The sequence below is a fragment of the Ptychodera flava genome, chromosome 21, assembly GCF_041260155.1.
Source record: "Ptychodera flava strain L36383 chromosome 21, AS_Pfla_20210202, whole genome shotgun sequence".
NCBI lineage: Eukaryota > Metazoa > Hemichordata > Enteropneusta > Ptychoderidae > Ptychodera > Ptychodera flava.
In genome coordinates, this window is record NC_091948.1 from 12,152,254 (window position 1) to 12,174,667 (window position 22,414).

General features: G+C 37.6%; 1 protein-coding gene across 1 annotated transcript; it reads left to right on the forward strand.

Moving 5' to 3' along the window:
• Window positions 1-5,058: 5,058 nt before the first annotated feature.
• On the forward strand, window positions 5,059-6,267 carry LOC139122202 (kappa-type opioid receptor-like). Its single transcript, XM_070687624.1, has one exon. It carries the CDS (start codon window positions 5,059-5,061, stop codon window positions 6,265-6,267), a length of 1,209 nt encoding a protein of 402 aa, XP_070543725.1.
• Window positions 6,268-22,414: the final 16,147 nt, after the last annotated feature.

Here is a 22,414-nt window from a genome sequence, read left to right on the forward strand (position 1 = left end):
TAACCCATACAAATATCTAGGTTGTGTTTGAAGCGGGATGTCCAGGCGAAAGATGGCAAAGTCACATCAGTTCACGTCTGTAATTTGACCACTTTTGTAACTTTGATATCCACCAAAAAAATCTTCCGAACACAGCGGTGAAACGAAACCGTGATACAGCATCATCTTACACACATCCAGGGACTCCAGTCAGAATGTGCAGAACTCTTCATCTCTTGCCTGAAGGTTGCAATAAATACTTACTGAACAGTTATCGGGAGCAGAGGGCCCAATGAATTTTAAGCCAAGGGAAAATACAGCTTAGGCGGTCACCAGACTCTTTGCATGCATCTTTTATATCCTGGAAATACAAATAAATGTGCACAGCTTGTGTGCCTGATTGACTGACTAATATCAAGAAATGTCATTCGCAGATTTCGGAATGCTCTCTATCTTTGCTAGGTCCCCCTTAAAATAACGTCACCGTACTGTTGCCAATGAAAATGACTCATCTTTGATCTGATATCAATATAATCACGTGATAACAAGAAAATGTCGCAAAAGCTTAAAACTTTAGTCTACTGCTCATGGTCAAAGCATGAACACAATACAAGGTGGCATGATCAAAGTGCATTGGGGGATTACAAAGCAAATAAAACTGGCAAAAGAGTTTAAGACTGTACGCAAACCAATTTCGAAGAACACGATTGGAACTAATTTGGGATAATTGGATAGTGAAATAATGTCGATTTAATCTGCAAATGTAATCTGATCTGCTTTTCTTTTTAAGTTACACACTTGTTGTTAACAGTAATTTGTAATATTGCAACATTCAGCTATAGGACACCTAAGACTTTTGAGAAATTTGAAAAATATGAAGATCAAATTATCCCAAATTAGTTTTCGAAGAGCACGATGGTAACTTTTAGTATGCCATGCACATCGTAAAACCTGTTATTGGAGTTTTTCAACTGTGCTATGAACAAATTGAAAAAGTAACTTGGTGTTATTGCAGATTACAACCAAGGAGAGATTTTCGGAATCTCAAAATCGTGTAATTCTTTGCCAATCTACAGCTTTTGTGCACTCATTTGAAACCAGCTGCCATACTTTTGCAAGACTCAATAATACCCTAATATAAAGAGCGGTCATCACGGAGTATGGCGGCCATTTTGAAGTTTAAATGTCGATAAAGGAAACGAGGGTTATGTTTTTTTACCCGGCATGAATATTTGCAAGATTAACCCATACTTTCCCCCTTCTCATGAAAGAGAACAGTTCAAAGTCTCCCAAAGTCAAATATAAGCAACAGCGCAAAACCTATTTGTGGCTGTAATTACCGTGACTTTACACCAATTTTAAACTTGGCTGACTATCATAACTGATTGCCTTCGCTTTATATTCATAGAAATAACGAGTTAATGTATATCCAATCGCTAAGAACATCATCGGTATGGATTTTAGTGCTGCCAGAAGGTAAACGTCAGACAGTTTGCGATGTACACGTTCTCTTTGCTAGGATTCGTGACACAAGGCAGTATCCAGTGGACCGCACCCTCCTTAGTGTTACGATATTAAACTGTAGTATGTTTGAATTATGCCATTTTACTGTTAACGCAGTGAAAGTAGAAATGTTTTGGAAGTATTTCACTAATTACTGTGATGAATATATGATATCCACTAAAGGTATTTCAAGAGCGCCGAGCCGTTCATTAAAACTCAGATATACCGGTAATAGTGTATAACATTGTGTTTGTTTTCTTCCTTTTCTCTGAAAACCTACCAGCATGCGGACGGCAAACAAAGAATTGTATTTAAAGTGCCTAAACTGGTAAACACGAAACACTGAACTCAGTACCTCATGTGAATTATGTATATACGAGGCTGTATCTCTTGGCATGTTAGCCGATACTTGCATAATCCCTCCTTTCTCCACCTGTCAACTTTTCTCTCTCGTGTTTCGTTTAGGGCCACAGATAACTAAAACAGGGATACGACAAACGAAATTAATTGCGTTTACGGGGTTGTGAATGTGTTCGATTATTATCTTCATACCTAAATTAGCAAAACAAGTGCATGGAAAGCGTGTATATGCGTGGTACTTACATTAATCACTCAGAATTTGCTTTGAAATGTTTGCCATTAAAGTAGTACGCAGACAGATTTGAACTTAAGCTGAAATATTCCTTAAGCAATCGTCCAACCATCCTCTTTCAAAATCAAGAATAAAAATCAAGGGTCACCGTGCCAAATTTGGTACTCGAGAAACATATTATCCAATATTTACGGATATTTGAAATTCAAAATGGCTCCCCTCCCCATTTTATCTCAATGGGGAAAATGACATTCCCGATTTTCACAAAACTCAGTTGTTGAAACTTTATTTACTTCTTCCCATAAGCTTCAAATGAGCCCCCCCCCCCCACAAGTGGTAGGCCAAAAAAATATTAAAAAGTTTGAGAGTCCGAATATCTGTCTCCCAGGCGCATTCAATATTAAGAATAAAGAAACCTATGTCAGTAATTTTTAGTGTTTTTATATAGCAGGAGGGGGGTTCATATCATGATTTTGTCGTCGGATTTTTGCATTTCCAAAGTTTCGTTTGGGCCAAGAGTGTTGAAGTCAAACGCAGTGAATTTCAATGGCTGTGCGCGTGGTTCAATGATTCACGTCCTTGCAATCCTGTGCCTCTTCTCCGCCTGTACTGTGCAGCACGGCAAATCTACTTATCTGAACCCCTGTAACACACACAGCTCCATTATAGTACAGATATCGCTTCAAGACATGATAGAAAATTGCCGGTAAATATAGGCTAGATAATGCAGTTGGAACGGATTCATTGGTAATGACTGTCCTTCATACGCCTGTAAGGAAAGATCGTCATTGTGGTCTTCAATTTTCTCCCCTAACTACGAAAATAAACCTGTCGTACAGAGTAGTATTAGACATATCTGCCGGACAAAACTCTTTGGATAATAACACAAAGAAGTATGTTCTTCTTGGTTGAACAAAAGTATGCCCACTGTTTATAAGACTTTACAACTGCTGCTGTCGTCAGCTTCAGCTTTGTGATTTCAAGATACTCTGAGGTTTAATGTAAATGTTGACATATTTTATTGCGTTTTCTCATGCCTCGTAATCCCCGAGCATCGCTTTTTAATATCCATTCAGCCGTGCTGAGTTAAGGAATATTTCCTGTAGAAATGTTTCATTACAATGTGACTCATTTTATTTGACCAACTGCCATTCTTAGAGCTTGAAATAGACCTCACTGACGGTGATGACGATGATGGTGTTAGGGACTGGGGTAAAAATTACGGGAGGGGGGAGGGCCGGTGTTGTTTGGGGTGGGTTTCCGCACAAGCATTTTTGAAGGGTCATGAAATGTCACGCGTGCCTTTGGGGAGGGTCATCATTTTTTGCGCAACTATAAGAAGGAAAGATGTGGTCGATAAAGTCCTTCACCAAAAATATAAAATCATATCACATTGGAATCTATTGGGCAAACTATCAACAAGTTTCCCTACAAAACAAGCTATATCTGTACATTCATATATGTTTAATAATTTATGTAAATGTACTTTTCTTGAAGCGGGAGGTAAAAAGTACATGTGTGCACAAGAAATTTGATTATCGGATTCCATCACTATACATGATAGAATATGGGAAAACTACGACCATTTTTTCCACTACAAAACTGACAATATCTCTCCATTTATGTTTGGTAATTGATATAAATCTACTTGGTAAGAATAGGGTGATTACAAGTACATATGGGTATAGGAAGTTTGAATTTGGAATGTCTCTGAAATGTTGATTTACTCTACATTATAGTATATGCGGAAAATATGAATGTTTTTTTTTTCTAATACAAAACTAGCTAAATTTGTGTAATTCTAGGCACTCGATAATTGATATTAATGTACTGAATTAGACTAGGATGGTTACAATTGCATGTGTGTGCAAGAAATATGATTTTCACATTTCACCGAAATGTTGATTTACTATACATAGTAGCCTGTAAGGAAACTAAGAACATATTTCCATTACAAAACTAGCTAAATCTGTGTATTTATAGACACTTGATAATTGATATTGATATACTTGTTAGACTAGGGTGGTTACAAGTTCATGTGTGTGAAAGAAATTTGATTTTGGAATTGCACCAACATGTTGATTCGCTATACATTATAGTATATGAGGAAATTGTAAATATTGTTTTCCAAGTCAAAACTAGCTAAATCTGTGTATTTATGGATGCTTGATTATTGATATAAATGTATCTGATAGGGTGTTTGAAAGAGCAGATGTGCACAACAAATATTATATTGATATTTCACCCAAGTGATTATTTGTAAACTTTAAGGTTAAAAAGTATCCTTTGAAAGTTCAAAGTACAAATGAGAAATTTTATGTCAAGATATTATTAATACGGACTTTGACATGCATTGGGAGGGTCACTTTTTTGCGCGTAAAATATGGGAGAGTCACTGTTTTTCTTGTAAACACTTTTGAAGGGTCACTATTTTTTCATGCAGCGTCAATTTGAACCCCCCTGTCCAGTCCCTTAACGATTATGATTTGAATAGTCTTTGTTCGTCTGTCTCGATTTCAGTTTTTCCACAGTTCTGTTATTCTTGTTTGCAAATTTGACAGATTATTTTAATCTTTAACGCTTTTCTTTGGATTTTGTTTCTCGCCTACAGACGATCGTGTCATAATCTTCCATCGTGTATGGTAACATTTGAAACACTGTAATCGTTCCGATTGGAATATCTACAAAATGCAGCACATGGGAATAATCATGATAAAGCTGCGTAGAAAATAAAAAGATTCAGCAATCGGGATCTGCTAGTCATGGATTCTCTAACAAGCTTTAATAGTTGTGACACATTCTGTTTCCATGGAAACATGTTTCTTTTGACTCGTGGGTATCAGAGCTGTTTACATTTCCGCCGCCGCAACAAGTATTCGCATAAATTACTGGGCAGAGCGAGTTCCAACAGGTCGTTTTCTTGACAGCTTCACTCGACTTTGAATTTCTTTTAAAGGTCTGATTGACGATCTTTAGCAGGGAAGATGGCAAACACGACAACTGTCAGAGCCTCAGGAGTCTGTTTTCCTGACCTGGCAGTTCCCGTCGTGATTCCTGCACTACATGCCGCCGCTGTGTCACTCATATCCATCACGGGCGTTCTCGGTAACTTCTTCATACTCGTCTTCATCTACACTTTTTGTCGAAGCTCTTTAGACAGACAACCGGTAACGCTCTTTTACGGCAACTTGGCCCTGGCGGATTTAATGACGTCCCTTTTCTACCAGCCGTTGATGGTGGTGTCCATTGTCAACAACGAATTTCCCTTCAGCGGAGACGTCTGTCGTCTCGTCACTATAGCTTTCTCGATGATACCCGGTGTAATGACGATCTTCACCCAAACTGCGATGGCTCTGTACAGCTTTGTGCGCACCCGCAATGCTACCAGGCCGTCGCTTCGCGGGTCAAGTAAGAAGAAGATTCTCACAGTTTGTGTTCTCGTGTGGCTTTTGGCCGTTGTCGTGTTCCTTCCCTGGTTGGTCATACCAAAAGAATTTCCGTTCGAATACGACTTTCGGGTGAACACATGTTTCGTTGCGGTAAACCCTCACCATTTAACCATCATCGGATTCATCATACCATCGATCATAATCACATTCTCCTACACATACGTTTTCCTTGCGACGCGCTCTCGATTGCTGAAAGGTCAGTCAAAAGTCTCACCGCTACGAAACGATGTTGAAGATATGATCAATCGAGCGAGAGCTATTCGGCAGCAGAAAGCCGCAGTTAAAGTCGCTAAGAATTCATTGATTCTATGTGCCGCGTACTACCTCTGCTGGCTGCCTATACACATCAAACAGTTCCTGGATCACGGCTGCAGTTTCTTCAGTCACACGGCACTGCACCGATTTGCTGTAACTAGCCTGTTTATGAACACAACGATAAACACGGCTTTGTACGCCTGGAGGAATCGGAACTTCCCGAGGGGCGTTTTGGCGATTTTGACATGCCGCATTCATAAGCATAAACTTCAACTCGCTGGCGCCTTGCCACGGAAGGCGGCCCCGGCAGAGGGAGATCACGCCCACCAGCCCAACAACAGTGGCACCACAAATGCTCTTCCGCTAACGTCAACATACATTGCCGAAGGCTACGCAAATGTATCGCGTTCTAGGGCCTCGATGATTCGAAACACTGTCCAAGCAAGTTCCGCTGAGTGTTCTGGGTCCCACGACACCTACAGACTCTGAGACTGAACGTGAAGGCGAAGAAGAGTTTCGATAAACAGTCCACATATCGGTTTGAAATTTGACTTTGCGTATGACTCTTTAGTTAGTAATTACTTTCAACTTTATTTCAGTTTGTTCCGGCAAATAATGTCAAGATATAACTTATTCCTCCCCTCTCTCACAGACTTAATCATCAAATTCCTTGAAACCTTGCATAAAAGTGGATATTTTTAAACTTAAAGTTCAAAGGTCAAATGATAAATTATCAATTCGAGTCCCGCATAGGTCACTTTTTATTTCAATAACTACATTTCAAAATATATAAATTCATATAGCGAGTCATAATTTCAAACCCAAAAATTACGCTTCTCGGGCTCTGCATCATTCGTATTAGTGGTATTTATTACCAAAAATCAATTCCTAACTTGGTGACTTCTGTGTGAGTCCCTGTTGAATCCATAGGGTGATTAGTTTAGCCCAAACTCACTGTACACGCATATGAAATGAAGAACCCCATCTAAGTGACAGGACCGACCACAGTCTGTGTGTTTTTAGACCCCACGGACACCGTCCGGGGGGACTTATATAGGTTCTTTCATTCCTTAGCCATAACTCAGGCACGTCTCAACCGATTTTATTCAAAGTTGGTACAAGGACATTGACCTATGTCATGCATATGCACATTGATTTGTTTTACGATAAGATTGAATATGGATGCATGGCGACCATTTTGTTACGATTTTTTCATGTACGGAACCATAGCTCAGACATGTATCAACCGATTTTATTCAAAGTTGGTATTAGGACATTGACTTATGTTATACATATGTATGTCGATTTGTTCACGATATGATCCAATATGGCCACATGGCGGCCATTTTGTTATGGTTTTTTTCATGTCGAGAGCCATAACTCTGGCAAGTCTCAACAGATTTTATTCAAAGTTGGTACATGGACATTGACTTATGTCATACATATGCATGTTGATTTTTAGACAGTAAGATCAAATGGCTGCGTGGCGGCAAGTTTGTTACGATTCTATCATGTACAGAGCCGTAACTCAGACATATTTCCACCAGTATTATTAAAAGTTCGTACAAGGACATTGACCTATGTCATACATATGCACATCAATTTGTTTCACGGCATGTAGCCGTATCATGTCAATTATTGAATTTTCGTAATTAGGCTGATATGTCAAGAAATACTGCAACAAATTTCATGAAACTTGGCACAAATGTTAAGCTTACATTGCTTTAACAGTGAAAAAGACATTTATCAGTGTCATGTTAATTAATTTGTAATTGCATAAGTAATGAACTTTCCTAATTAGAGTGATATATCCACAAATACTGTGTCAAATTGAATGAAACTTGGTACATATGTTGATCTCATAGTATTGTATTGACACTTAGAGGTATCATTTAAATTAATTGCCAGTTTGCATTTACATAATGAATTTTTTTTAGGGTGAATGTCAAGAAGCGCTGCATCAAACTTTATGAAATATGTTACCGGTGATAATCTGTCAGTGTGAGGATAGGATGCAAAAACTTTTGGCAGCATCCTGTCGATTAATTATTAATTGACTCATTTAATGACCTTTTGAAATTAGGAAAGCGGCCTACATTGGTTTTATGTTTTCACCACCATGGAACTCATTCTCAGCCATTAAGCCCCATCTGTATCATAGTCTTTTTAATCACAAACCCGACTAATGAAAAGGACTCTATCCTATCTCAGGACTTGCAATTAAAGTACCCATTAACAAGTGGGGACTGTGTCATCAACGATGACTTGTTGAACGAGCATATGGGCTCATAACTGCATAACATTCATCATACCAGCCACGAATTGCATATCCATTAGCGCAGTTGGTCGAGCATCCGAAGTGTATTTGTGTATTCGAGTCTGACATGGGTCACTTTTCATTTCATTTACTACATTTAAAAATATACATTAAATTATTGATATGGCCTACAGGGGCAAGGTCACTGTTTTTTCCTGTTGAAGGGTCAATGTTGAGGGGTCACTTTTTTCGCGCAGCGTCATTTTGAAATAAACCGGCTCTCCACCCTGTAATTTCTGTCCTGTCCCTAAGGACAATAACAGTCTGTTTTTAACCCAATAAACCTTGCCGAGTTTTACATAGATCAATACTGTTCAAGGACAAGTCTCGCATAGTCTCGTTGATAATGTCAATACTTGCACAGTTTTATCGTTGTCACTCTTTTATTTTTAATGTAGAGTGTATTAAGATACTTACTATATAATGCACTATATAAAAAAAGAAAGATTAAGACTTAGCTTTTGGTCGGCTGATCGGTGCACCGGACGGCAGGGCGACAATGGTAGTTTACTGAGTATATGCAGTAGACCAGCACTCCACTATCTGAGCTCAGTGAAAACATTTACGTTGCGCTGTTGAATTGAAATCCGATAAATCTCACATCAATACACTGAATCATATCATAGGAACTTGCATATTCTTTGATTTTGCCTGAAGATATGTGAACAGACATAGATAAAACAGATAGATACATAGGTACATAGATTGATACATAGATGCATAGATAGATAGACAGATACATAATTATAGATACATAAATACATAGATACATGGATACATAGATACATACGTACATACGGACGCACGTGCATTATACACATACATACATACATACATACATACATACATACATACATACATACATACATACATACATACATACATACATACATACATACATACATACATACATACATACATACATACACACATACATACACACATACATACATACATACATACATACATACATACACACACACACACACATACATACATACATACATACATACATACATACATACATACATACATACATACATACATACATACATACATACATACATACATACATACATACATACATACATACATACATACATACATACATACAGACATACATACATACATTCAGAAATACATACATACATACAGAAATACATACACACATACATACATACATACATACATACATACATACATACATACATACATACATACATACATACATACATACATACATACATACATACAGAAATACAGAAATACAGAAATACATTCATACATACATACATACATACATACATACATACATACATACATACATACATACATACATACATACATACATACATACATACATACATACATACATACATACATACATACATACAGAAATACAGAAATACATACATACAGAAATAAATGCATACAAAGGGGTCGTTGTGTTTTTTGACGAGGATATGGGTTCATAACTGACATAGCATTCATCAAACCAGCCATGAATTGCATCATTATCCAGTTGCAGTTTTTGGCGCGCTCATTCGGGCGCGTAACTTTAATATATAGGAGATATATATTGAATAAGCTTAGGCCTATGTCTTGATCTTGGTGTTTCTCTCAGTATTAGAATGCAACATGTACTAATATTTCATAATACGTCAATACTGTGACATGTAAACTGTATTCCTCCATTTGTCAGGTATTAAAATAAAATGTGTGTTTTTCATGAGTGAAATTATAGTTCATCAAAGCATATTCGTAATAAACACGATTGGAACTAACTTGGGATAATTGGATAGTAAAGTAATGTCGATTAAATCTGCAAATGTCAGCTAATCTGCTTTTCTTTTTAAGTTACACACTTGTTTTATGAGTTATTTGCAATATGGCAACATTCAGCTATACAGCACCTATCACTTTTGAGAAATTTGAAAAATATAAAGATCCTATTATCCCAAATTAGTTCCAATCGTGTTAATAGCTGTGTCATTGTGGTTTCAACAATGAAAGAAAAGTTATCCCGAGGCTCAGACACTGCGCAAATCAGATTTGGCTGCAACCTGTAAAAATACAACCATTTTCAGTAATAGAGCGCGAAGCCACTGCAGTGAACTGCAATAAAACTGCTCACACTAATTAGTTTCAGCTTTAGCCAGCTGGCAAAGTCGACAACATTGTATGTCCCATGCAGACAGTTTGTCTGGGGAAGTTGAAATAAAAAAGATTTGTACATGGACCAGTGCATGGTAATGTTACATTGTATCTTAATCTTGAACACAGGGTGCCAATCGTAAACTCTCATTTACAACCCGAGCCTCAGACAGAGCTAGTTTTGCCTTTGTACAAGCAGACTTTTTGTCTGTATCAAGTAGCCTTGTTCAACACCAAAGTGGCCACGGCTACAGCTGAAACTAATTAGTGTAAGCAGTTTTATTGCAGTTCACTGCAGTGGCTTCGCGCTCTATTACTGAAAATGGTTGTAGCTCTCTAGGGCTTCTCAGAAGGTGTACTTGAACCAAGCAAAATAGCCCATTGGTCTTTGCTCCTGTCCATGGTTTTGGTAAAGGCGTGATTCTGCCTCGTTAATACATACAGTATATTGCTTGTAGTGATAGCTGTTTTGTTTCTGAACACTTCATTAAAAAGGTAAGGTTGAAAACCAAGAGAGGAGAAATCACATACAATACTTTGGAAGCTAGTATCAAGGGCAACTGTAAAGTGTGGCTTCAGAGAACTTAAATAATGCATAGCATCTGAACATAAAATGTTATATCTAAATTATCATGAAAAAGCGGAGTTAGACAGGTCTTGCCCGGCTTAGTTCAACTTTAAGGGAGAGTAGCTTTAATATATATATATATATATATATATATATATATATATATATATATATATATATATATATATATATAAAACTTTTGGCTTACCCTGTTCTCGAAAGTTTGAAGAGGATGTCAATCTGTGTTTGTTTTTTTTTCCGTGGAGGGGAGGTCAGTCGCTTTTTGGTATCCGCAAGAAATAATTCAACCCCGGCCGAAGAAACTGACCAGTCAGTAAGAGGGTGGGCATGAGTAAAAGTTTTGGGATGGATGGTAAGAACAAGTGAAGACTGTCGGGCGAAGACAAATAATCATAACAATAATGTCGCTCGCTTCAAAATTACACTCACTCTGATTCTGCACGTCTACATGTTCACCTTCAAAGTGCAACGGGACTGCTGAAGAAAATGCTCTCGCCCCATTCTGTGTTCAGAAGCGACACTAAAACGGCACATATGCATAAAGGCTACCTATTGATTTCACATTGATTCAACAATTTCCACCAGGAAATGCTGATCAGAAGTACTCCGGTAAAAGACAAAGCGCGGAATTTCCAAACATCAAAATGTCACGTCGACAATTTTGATAGCGCCAACCGCAATACACGGGAGCACCATTGAGCAGTCTGCTTCATAGGCAGCTTAGTGGAAATAAAGTAAAAAGAATGGGTGGTTTTTGTTCACATTCTTTAGATGTGTGAAATACAAGTATCTTCATCAGAACAACCAAGACAATATTCTGTATTTTCGTCGCGTTTCCATGGCAATGAAACAAATCCCTGGCCCACTCATTATCCGGAAAGCTTCCAATTCAGATTTGCTGCTGAAGAAAATAGAAATGTTAAAGTATTGAAAAACACATCTTTCATTCACACTTGTATCATTATACCCTCTAAACACTACCAAATTTGATGCTTAGATTTCATTGTTATTCTAGCTACTGGTAGTATTTCATGCGAATAAAATTTAGACCCAAACTGCAGAATAGGGGCTCCCATCGAGGTCTATTGAAACAGAAAATTTCTTAGCGGGCGCACGTGTTCTACACAAGCTCTTAAGTCCCTTAGGGCCTGAAAAATACTGTATTGTCATATGGCAGGTAAATTCAAAGTCCGTCGGTCGCCCGTTTAATTTTTCTACTTCATAAATATATGAGGTACTGATTTCAAAACAACGCTTCCACGATTTCGTAAATTTAGCAGAACGACGAGAGTTGAAGAAAAATTTCATTTCTCGATTGAATGTGTTGCTAATTATGATTTACGTTTTAACCCTTGGAGAGCTGTAAATTTTCCCGCCAAATTTTAATGCAAAAAATAATAATTTACATATTTTTAACAATTCTTTTATAGTTTTGGACCAAATGGCCATCGCTTTTCGTTGACTACTGTTTTTGATCAAAAGTTTGGAAAAAAAACTGAAAAATATGTCTGGCTTACATTTGTAAAGGCCAAAATTGACTTTAGCGCTCAAAGGGTTAAGTATGTTCCTCGAAGGGCTTCTATTCAACCAAATTTTTGTAAGTTCTGTCGGTTATAACGTCCAACAGACGCAGCACCAGTATGTGAATTATTCACAAATATTTAACACAAGTCATACACACACGTTATCGTTCGTCAAAGAGAGGTCAGGGTAACCATTTTGTGATGTGGCTCCTTTGCCAGGGAGCGAGGCTTAAATTAATTTAATAGGTTCAATATGACTTTCCTGTTTGCTGTTGTTGAAAGGTAAGTCAATGGAGTGATCGAGCAATGGAAGACGAACAGGATACAACTCCCAGGGTAAGACGAGTTTGTCAAAGCAGCTATCAGTTACGCCATGTCACGTTGCATCAGATGGCTTTTGACATATTTTATCTATCGCTTCCTTATTCCACAGAAAGGACAAAATGACGAACTAAGTACAAGACAAAGCCTAATAAGCTTGCATTACCAACGTAAATCGACGAAAACGAGGAGAAATCACATTAAGCAATCGACTTTTTCCGAGCTGGCCTCGGGTCCTGGATTAAAAAAAGTACATTGCAACACGTGACTTGATGACGTAATATTCTGCCTTGTGAGCCTCAATTGCGGTATTTAGGACAAAATGGCTTTATTTTGTTCAAAGGGACATATTTTGAAAATGTATACCTTCTGATCACGAACGACAAGAAATAGCGTGTCTGCGTCGTGCGTCGTTTCTCTTATTTACTGTCAGGGGTTTTGAACGACACAGCTTTTGTCGGATAGAAAGCATTTGAGTTGAAACCAACCGAATTGCCCCATTTCAAACTATTCATTGCAATAGGAAAGATTGCGTCAATCTACGACACTGTCAGTTGTTTGCTTTGTGTGAATAAAGTTTTCTACATCCATATGGCAAGTTAGATGTGCCTTGAAACTAGGCTTAATTCAAGAGGATTTTGCAAAAAATTCATTGTAACGATTTTGAGGGATGAGAAATGTTTGATTTAAAATCTGCACTAAAATCGATCTAAACTATTAAGATACTGTACTGATGTGTTTTTACACGATTTTGGACGTTTAGATTTTTAAAAAATGAGTTCGCCAACAGGTTAGATTAAATTACGCAATATTAGGGGATACTGGGTTCAGGACCAAATGAACCGCTAATGTTAATCGGCGAAATGGCTAAATGAGAAAAATGGCGAAATGAAGTAATATAGGAATAAAAGAAACTGAAAAATAGAGAGAGAAATAAATCTGCAGCAAATTGTATCGCCACTACTAGCAGACGATCGATTCGATGTAAAGCACCCATACAACTCGATCTATCCACTGCCCGCGGCAGTCTTATGACTTATTTGTTCTCACATTCCTGGCCGCTGGAAGTGTGGGATCGACAGAATCCCACACACCAAGGACCTTGGATCAGATATCCCCAACGAGTGTGAGAAACCTGATCCTAGGTCCTTGGGGTGTGAGATTCTATTATTTCCACTTGGCTTTACTCATTGGTCCACGGTCTGGTGTTACCGCCACGCTCCGAAGATGGCGCCGTCTGAGCCGAAGTCTTACTTGGTAAATTAATATCACTCTGACCCAAATAATATGCTTGTCAATATATTCTGAGATGAAAGTTTCTGAAGCCATTATTGAGACAAACTACATTACTGAATAATAGAATACCTCGCTTAGCATATTAAAATAATGTTCATCATTATTAAAGGGAAACAGTCGTCGGAACTGCGCCTGTGCGAGTTCTTATTTACAAACAATGTATTTCGTGCACGATATCTAGATGCACCTCATCATCATAGCTGTAACATTTAAATTATACGATGTAGATTATGACAGACATGTTTTAATTGGTTTCAATTACCATCGTACCTTGGATAATGTCGCGATTGGTCGTATTGTCCCATGGCCCCATACGATCTTTGAAGTTTGAGCGCAGTTCTGACGACTGTACCCCTTTAAGCCTCGTTACGGTCTCTTCGTTTATATAAATTTACTACAACATAACCAATTTGCTCTATCAGTTGACCCTGGCCAATATGATGTTGGTATCACTCATACCACAGGGAACGTAGGAATCAAAGGACAAAGGACACATTAAACAAAAAGAATACATACATACACAATACACACCGAAAAATAAATCATGAAGTAAACAACAAACAAAAAAATTTGTTAACAATACAATGAAAACGTTTTGACACAAAAAATTTGTATGACATATATTGCAATTGAAAGATATTCAACATAGGAAATTACTCCTGTGTTCACTTATGTCTGCAGGCTAAAAAATGACAAATGCATAAAATACCGGTATACTCAATGAAATGACTGAACAACTACAATATACGAACAAACCAACGACAAAACAAACTGACATAAAAAGAATGGCAGATATCAATCCACTCATTCACTGGGGTCACTTTAAAGTTTCATTTTTTATTTAATTATTTTTGCTTGTTGATTGTCTTTCCATTTAATCAATTCATTTATTTCATTGTGTATATTGTATGCATGTATCTTTTTTTTTGGGGGGGGGGGGAGAGGGGCAGGGGCTTTCATGATAGTAAGGATGGTAGCTTATGTGGCATGTTGCCACGATTTATCAGCTTACACGCGCTCTGCGGTCGGCAACGATGAAACTATGAAACAGATTTCTTGGAACAACCGATATATATATATATATATATATATATATATATATATATATATATATATATATATATATATATATTATATATATATATATATAGATAGATAGATAGATAGATAGATAGATAGATAGATAGATAGATAGATAATAGATAGATAGATAGATAGATAGATAATTTGTATATGTGATGGCGCTAAAATCAATCTACTAATATCGTAAGTGACGATGTTGCTTACTGACATCGTATAACGCATATTATTTTAGGTGGCAATTAATTTCTCTATTTTTCAACTTCTTTGTTTCTTCATTTCACAGTTTTGCCATTTCGTCGATTAACATTACCCCCGGTGAAAGGTGTTGTACTCTGAGTAAGCAATTGGTAATGGGCGATGGGTACATCTTCCTGTAAATAGGTTTCCATTCGTTCGATTATTATTTGAAAGTAAAGAAAGATCAGCATTTCCGAACACATTTTAATGAATACAATTACATAATGTCAACGGTGATGGTGTGTTGTTTTACTGTATCTAGAGTTCCCTAAGCTTGTATTTCTGATCGTGGCATTACAGTCAGCGTATCCGAGGACTGTACATTCAATATCTTAAACTTTGCACTGAGTAATCGGGTAGAGAAGTTCGAGTTCTCGGTCCGAAAAATCCCCTTAGCCGAAATCATATAGTCAAATTATTTAATGGAAATGTGACACTGTACGTGTATGTCTTTCGAAAAAAAAATTGTGTGCGTGTATTTTTAATTTAATGACTGATGTACTTGTTTATCGACTGATTAGCCCAAGGAACTTCCAAATTTATGTCGGGTGGGCTCAGAATCGGCGTTGAGATTGACCCTTGGCCTATTTCATGTTTCAGCAGCTGACCTGGAGTTAGGTCGATAGTGACTGAGAAACGAGAGATTCACTTAACGCGATTCAAATCCACAATCTTGCGCTTGGCCCGGAGGCGGCCCTAGGCCTGCCTGTAAACCTAGCAGATATGTCCGCAGTATAACTTTGTAAAATTTGCTGTGATGATATCATTCATCTCACAATTCATGGAATTTTGACTAAAGAACCGTATTTTTAAAGTTTCACCAATGTAGGAAAACGAACTTAAGTGTCAGTGTATGTTTTCGGCAACTATTGATGTAATCCAATTGCTTCAGGTCTTCTCCTACCAAAAACGCATGTATCTTATAACTGATAGAACATAATTCTCACTATATAAATTTGATAAAGAAGTGCCGCTATAATTTTCACTTTTTCTTCAAACCGAAAGTCAGAGACATCCTGGCACCATCGCTCCAGATCAGACAGACATTGTTGAGTTGGAATGTCAGGCAATCTAAACTTTATATGAATACCAGCCAATCAGTCGCCAGGCATTTGTCTATAACTTTGCTCGGGCGTGCGCGGTAGTTCCTAGCTCCAGTGTACCTACGCCTATTTCTTCAGTTTACTCATATATTTATATATAACTACAGACTTGGGGGAAATCGAATGGGTACTTATATGAATCGTGTTGATCACATTGCTGGGAACATTACCGCTTTCGGGGTCGTCGAAATGTGTCTCAAAGCCCCAGTGATGCCCTTTTATTCGATATTTCCTTTCACAGGAAAACTGATTCTAAATTACTCCTTTGGGGTACGTCCATAATATATGTCCGTGATGATAAGTTCAACACTTACTAATATATGAATGCAGAAAACATTACACAGATGCAAATTCCAACTGTGAGAGTGAACGCCGCCCTCATCTCTGCACAGACACCAGAACAGAGACGATGTTATTTCAAAATATCCTAAAAAAAATAATATCTAAACTTCAGTGCAATATTGATGAATAAAATATCAAAGGGTCACTTTACCATATTATTTCCAGTCTGCTTGAATATATTTGCCCCTTCTTAATATTTATATTGGTAACTGTATTAAGGTTTCAGCCCAGGTATCATCCATAATTTAAACATACAACAATCGGACACATCTCTCGGTGAGTGAAACGGAACAACATGGTATAAGTTTGAATATAAAATCATAAAATAGTAATCTGAAAAGCTGCAGCTATTGAGGCTTAAGCTGAAGCTGGGGACTCCCTTGGCCGATGAAAGTAGTTCAACCTTTTACATCGAGTCATGGCGTGATATCACCATTCGACCTTTCGACTTTTCAGTAATCCCTCAAAGCTTTCAGGGCTCGTCAAATGAATTGATGAATCGCAGTAACTTATGAATGTGTTCATTACGATTCCTTCCAAATCGTGCATCCAGTATATGCATTAACCTCAGGCAAACTGCACTTGAAATGGAATTCAATGAAATACAGAACGAAAAGTAAGCATGTTAAAGATGTTATAGGAACTTCACAAAATTCTGTTTGTTGTATGGACATTATTGGAACGGGACTAACCAGTTGTTTCTTTCAGCCCATTTCTCTACTCACCCGCCCAGGGTTTACCTCAATGCCACCATGGTGCCATTACGGTGTTGCAAGAAGATGATCCGCACACACCCTTGGCGGTATTCTCCCGTTGAATATCATCCTATACTGTGTCGTTAAGATTGTCCGTCATTTACAATCGAAGCTGATTTCAAAAAAACCGTCCGCATTTACGGCTGTCTCGCTTCAGAATTAGATATGACCAAATTACATCGCTATGGCGGTGCTTCACCGTTGCATGAGCTCATTACATGAAGTTGCGAATGTCATCCGTAATTCCAACCCACTCTGAACAGAATTTAGTTCAATATACTTTTTGACAAATTATTTCGAATGATCGTAGTCATGTATCATGTTGAAAAACCTTCCCTTTTTTCGTAACCTTCTCACTATGAAAGGTTGACAACTTTGTCTGTAATAAATGGTGTCAGTTTTTCATAATTTCAAAAGCGATGTCTTCATCTAATCCATCTTTCCTATACCGATGCCATGATCTTCTGTATGAATTGACTGGTGTTTGAATGAGACTTACAAATCACCTGATATACAGAATTCCCTTGTACTTGCTGAACTCTGACAGTCCTTGTCATTCCATGACGTTTCCATGACATGGTTGGTATGACTTTCAATAACCCCCACCCCACCCACCCCGAGCTAATAGGTTGAAGATCAAAGGTCATAAAGAAAAGAGTACATAAGAGAAATTATCTGAGCAAAGTTTCATTCGAGTCTGTTTGCACATCCCCTGTAAGTCTCATGTACGGGCGATTTTGCGTGGGTTTTTTGCCTTTGTGCCGTTGAGCAAAATATTCAATATGCTTGGTATGCTTTGCCTCGCGAGGAAAATTCCTCACCGTGTGCGCCGGAGAAAGTGATTTTATTGTTGATTCGGTGAAAGAATGATTGAAAGTTTCATTTAAGAAATTTGAGCAAAAGTTTAAGGTTTCCCTTGTGCTGTTGCATAGCACTGCTGTTGATATCTGATCCAGTTTTCAGAAAAGAGATGTACAAGACTTATCTGGATAGATAAGCACAAAGGCTAGAATGTAAATGAAAAGTTTCAATGACTTTGTTTTTTTATCATGTCAACAAGCAATAAGGAAGAATTACATAAATATACCTTTTTGTGTTATAACTCTTAAACTAAATATAAATTATATGGTAAAGTATCCTTCAGGTAACATTAAGGTGCATTGACAGTGACATAATAAACTCAGAGCTATTGCCGAGGAAGAGGATGATGATGTTGTAATCCATGAAATTGGCAGCAGCACAAGTGATAAAGAATTTTTGAACCTTCCTAGACACAGTATACAGTGTATACAGGTTCTGGAAGAACAGCAGGATCTTGGAAAAACCTTTTAAGTTCCCACTGATGTTCTGTGCACCGGCAATGGCCAGTGTTACTATTTAAAACTGGATCAATACTACTCAAGGAATATTTGGGGTCATCGATCTTTTTTGGGGGGGAGGCAATGGGAGAGGGCTCCCTGATTTTGACAGCTGCACAAGACAAATTTGCGGGCCCGCCTGGTCATAATAACTAAACGCTCCCTTACTTTGAAATTGACTCAAAGAAATGAATGTTCATTTAACATACAGCTTGCACCTAATCATTGCCTTACCTCATTGCTGATAGGAAATGTTCATTTGCCCTCAGCGAACTCAATTAACAAGAAGACAAGCTTGTATAGAGTTGCAAAGGCAAGATCGTTATGCGCCAAATAATACATATAATTTCATTCAGACAATAGTAAAATGACTTCGACGAATGAAATCATGCAGGGAATCATTTTTAAATAAAAGAATATTTGTGTTCGCTGAAACTGCTTTTTGACGGGATGGATACTTTTGAAAATCAAATGACCCCCTCTGTGCTGTTTGAAACATACATGACCCCCCACCCCTTGCAGTTTTCAAATTTAAGGTGAACCCCCCGGGTTTTGCCGGCTCATCCCCGGCCTTAATAACTGAACGCTCCCTGAAAAGTGAAACTGAGAACCAGGTATACATACAGTCAATTGATTTCAACAAATTCACGCCAGCCATGTTTTACATGTAAACATACCGTTGTTAGGTATTTTCAACGAGTAAAATTGCCGGGGATAGTGACTGCTGTTCACAACCGTCCTTCCGCTATAGATTCGGAAAAGTTCCCCTCTAGAAATCTCGCAAGGAAAGAAAAAACATGAAAACCCGCCCATGACAAAACATTTTTCTGTTAGTCCTTGCCCTCTGCGTAGAAACTACGCGAGATACGTGAACACTGCTGGCTTGAATTTCCCAAAACCAATTGGCTGTATACCTGGTTCTAAGTTTTACTCTTCAAGGAGCGTTCTTCAGTACGCCTACCTGATATAATGAACGCTAAAATGCCTTTTCCCTGCAATAGTTATTAATGTTAAATGTCAGATAAAATGTCTGATGAACTATCCCGACCCCAATTCACGTAATTATGTTCTGTGCAGCCTATACGAAACAAATTTGTAGTGGAAATGTAATATTTTAGATTATCCTGATCAACTCAGTTGTGTATTTAGCTCTACTCTAGTATTGAGCACTCTACTCCAGCTGATCTTGAACTAAACAAGTATATATATATATATATATATATATATATATATATTATATATATATAATATATATATATATATATATATATATATATATATATATATATATATATATATATATCTTTTAAAGGTAGTATGGGCCTCCAAATCGGAAGACCTTAAACTTTTGCTCAAACTTTCCTCGGGGAAACTTGATATCCTTGCGTTTCCAAATCAAGAATATAAATCAAGGGTAATCGAACACAACTAGTTCTGAGAAACAAATTACCCAACATTTACAGATTCTTGACATTCTAAAAGGCCACCATCTCTGTATATATAGATTAGATTATCCTGATCAACTCAGTTGTGTATTCTCTATGGGGAACTCTGTGTAAACTCTATGGGGAAAAGATCAATTTCGGTTTTTTTCCACAAATATGAGCCGATGAACAGGTTTATTTACTACAATAACGTGACTACAAAAATGAGCTCCAAAAAGCGGTAGACCAATTGTAAAAGTTTGAGAGTGCAAATGTCTGTCCCCGAACCACATTCTATTTAAACAGATCTACAATGGGAGGCTCATATCTCTATCAGTGTGAGCTAAGTTGAACATAGTACGCGCCTTGAAAGTGAAAAACTTAAAACTTTTGCTCAAACTTGCCTCAATGAAACTTTCAACCACTCTCTTTCCAGATCAAGAATAAAAATGTGGGGTCACATTGCAAAGCTTGGTACTAGAGAAACACATAACATTTACTGATATTTGAAGGTCAAATTGGCCGACATTTCTGTATTAACTTTCTGGGGAAAAACAAGTTTTTCGAAAAACTAATACGGTGAAAATTTTTGTTACTCCAAGTGCTTTAAAGTTAGCCATATAACTGATAGATTAGAAAAAACTTGTAAAAATTTGAGTCACTTTAAAGTTCTCCTTTTTGAAGAAAAACAAAAGCTTAAGGGGGCGGTCGTCGGAACTGCGCGTGTGCGACTTTCTTGTTTACAAACAATGTATTTCCTGCACTATATATAGATGCATCATGTCAATATACTGAAACATCTAAATTTTACGATATACATTATGACAGACATGTTTTAACTTTCATCAATCGCCAACGTACCTTTGATACAGTATTTACATCGGTCGTATGGTCCCTAACGACATTTGAGGGCAGTTCCGACGACCGCCTTCCTTTTAATTTAAGCACTCCTTCCTACAAACTTCCTAGTCGAAAATTGCTCACAAGATTTTGATAAAACCCGAATACGCTGTTGAAAGTACAGTGTCTCCGAGCAGGATGTTTTCATTTTTCTCGGTAATGCGCATGTCAGCGAATCCGAAAGAGAATGTCTGTCGAAAATCGTGACATCATTTCAATCAACATTACATTATTGAGATACAGGTTTGTAATTAGAGACACTCGTCAGATGAATGTCAAAATCAGTGACTCGTGCCGTAGTTACGTTGCAATCGATAAAAACTTTATAGACGATTAAAGTGTTAGGAAACTGTGATCCCTGGCAAACGAGATTTTCCAAGATCTCTCGTGATTTGTGTGTTTGTTGCACAGTTTCACGTCACAGAACAAACTGCATCATTGTTGTGCAGAGACACTCAGATGTAGTTGTGTGTTTTTTAATTTAGTCTCTACTTTAAATTTCCACGCTACACAACACTGAGGAACCTGTCATATTTCAATATCACGTTTCTAGTTACATATTTACGGTTCCTTAAAACGACTCTTTCGAGAGGATAACCAGTGTAAATCTGATGTCTCATTCGGGGAAGAAAAAAGGCCAACAGGACGGCGCACGTCAAACCATAGGGAACCCCAAAATCTGGTTGTTGTTGTTGTTTGTATTGTTGTTTATGTGTTATTGTTGTTGTTGACCAATAAAATTCGACGAACATAACTGTTGTGTTGTTGTAAATGTTTCAAACGTAACGTAGATGTCATAAGAAACGCTACACGAACACTACCATTACTTGGCCGACATCTGGTTGTTGTTGTTATCCTTGAGGCATTTTATAATGTATCCTTTCAAAAAAGCTAATACGAATAACTCCCACGCTTACAAGCGATTAGTGGAAACATTTCAAGCGTCCACTTATTTGTAAAGAGGCATTTAATCTTTTAGCCTTAATTTCCTGACACGAACTCGCTTACATGTATTCAAATGCACAATCACAACTGAGCCACATTGCAAGAGTTTTAAACTCGATTTTCTTCTCTCTTCTCCTCCATTTCGCTGACTATCTTCCCGCCCATCTGCTCTCCCATAACGCGAAACAACATCAATCTACGGAGAAGGCCATCTCCTTGCGAACGAACATTATGATTCAAGAGCCCTTGCTTGCTTGCTACAAAGAGTAATAAGTTATATTAAATTCAA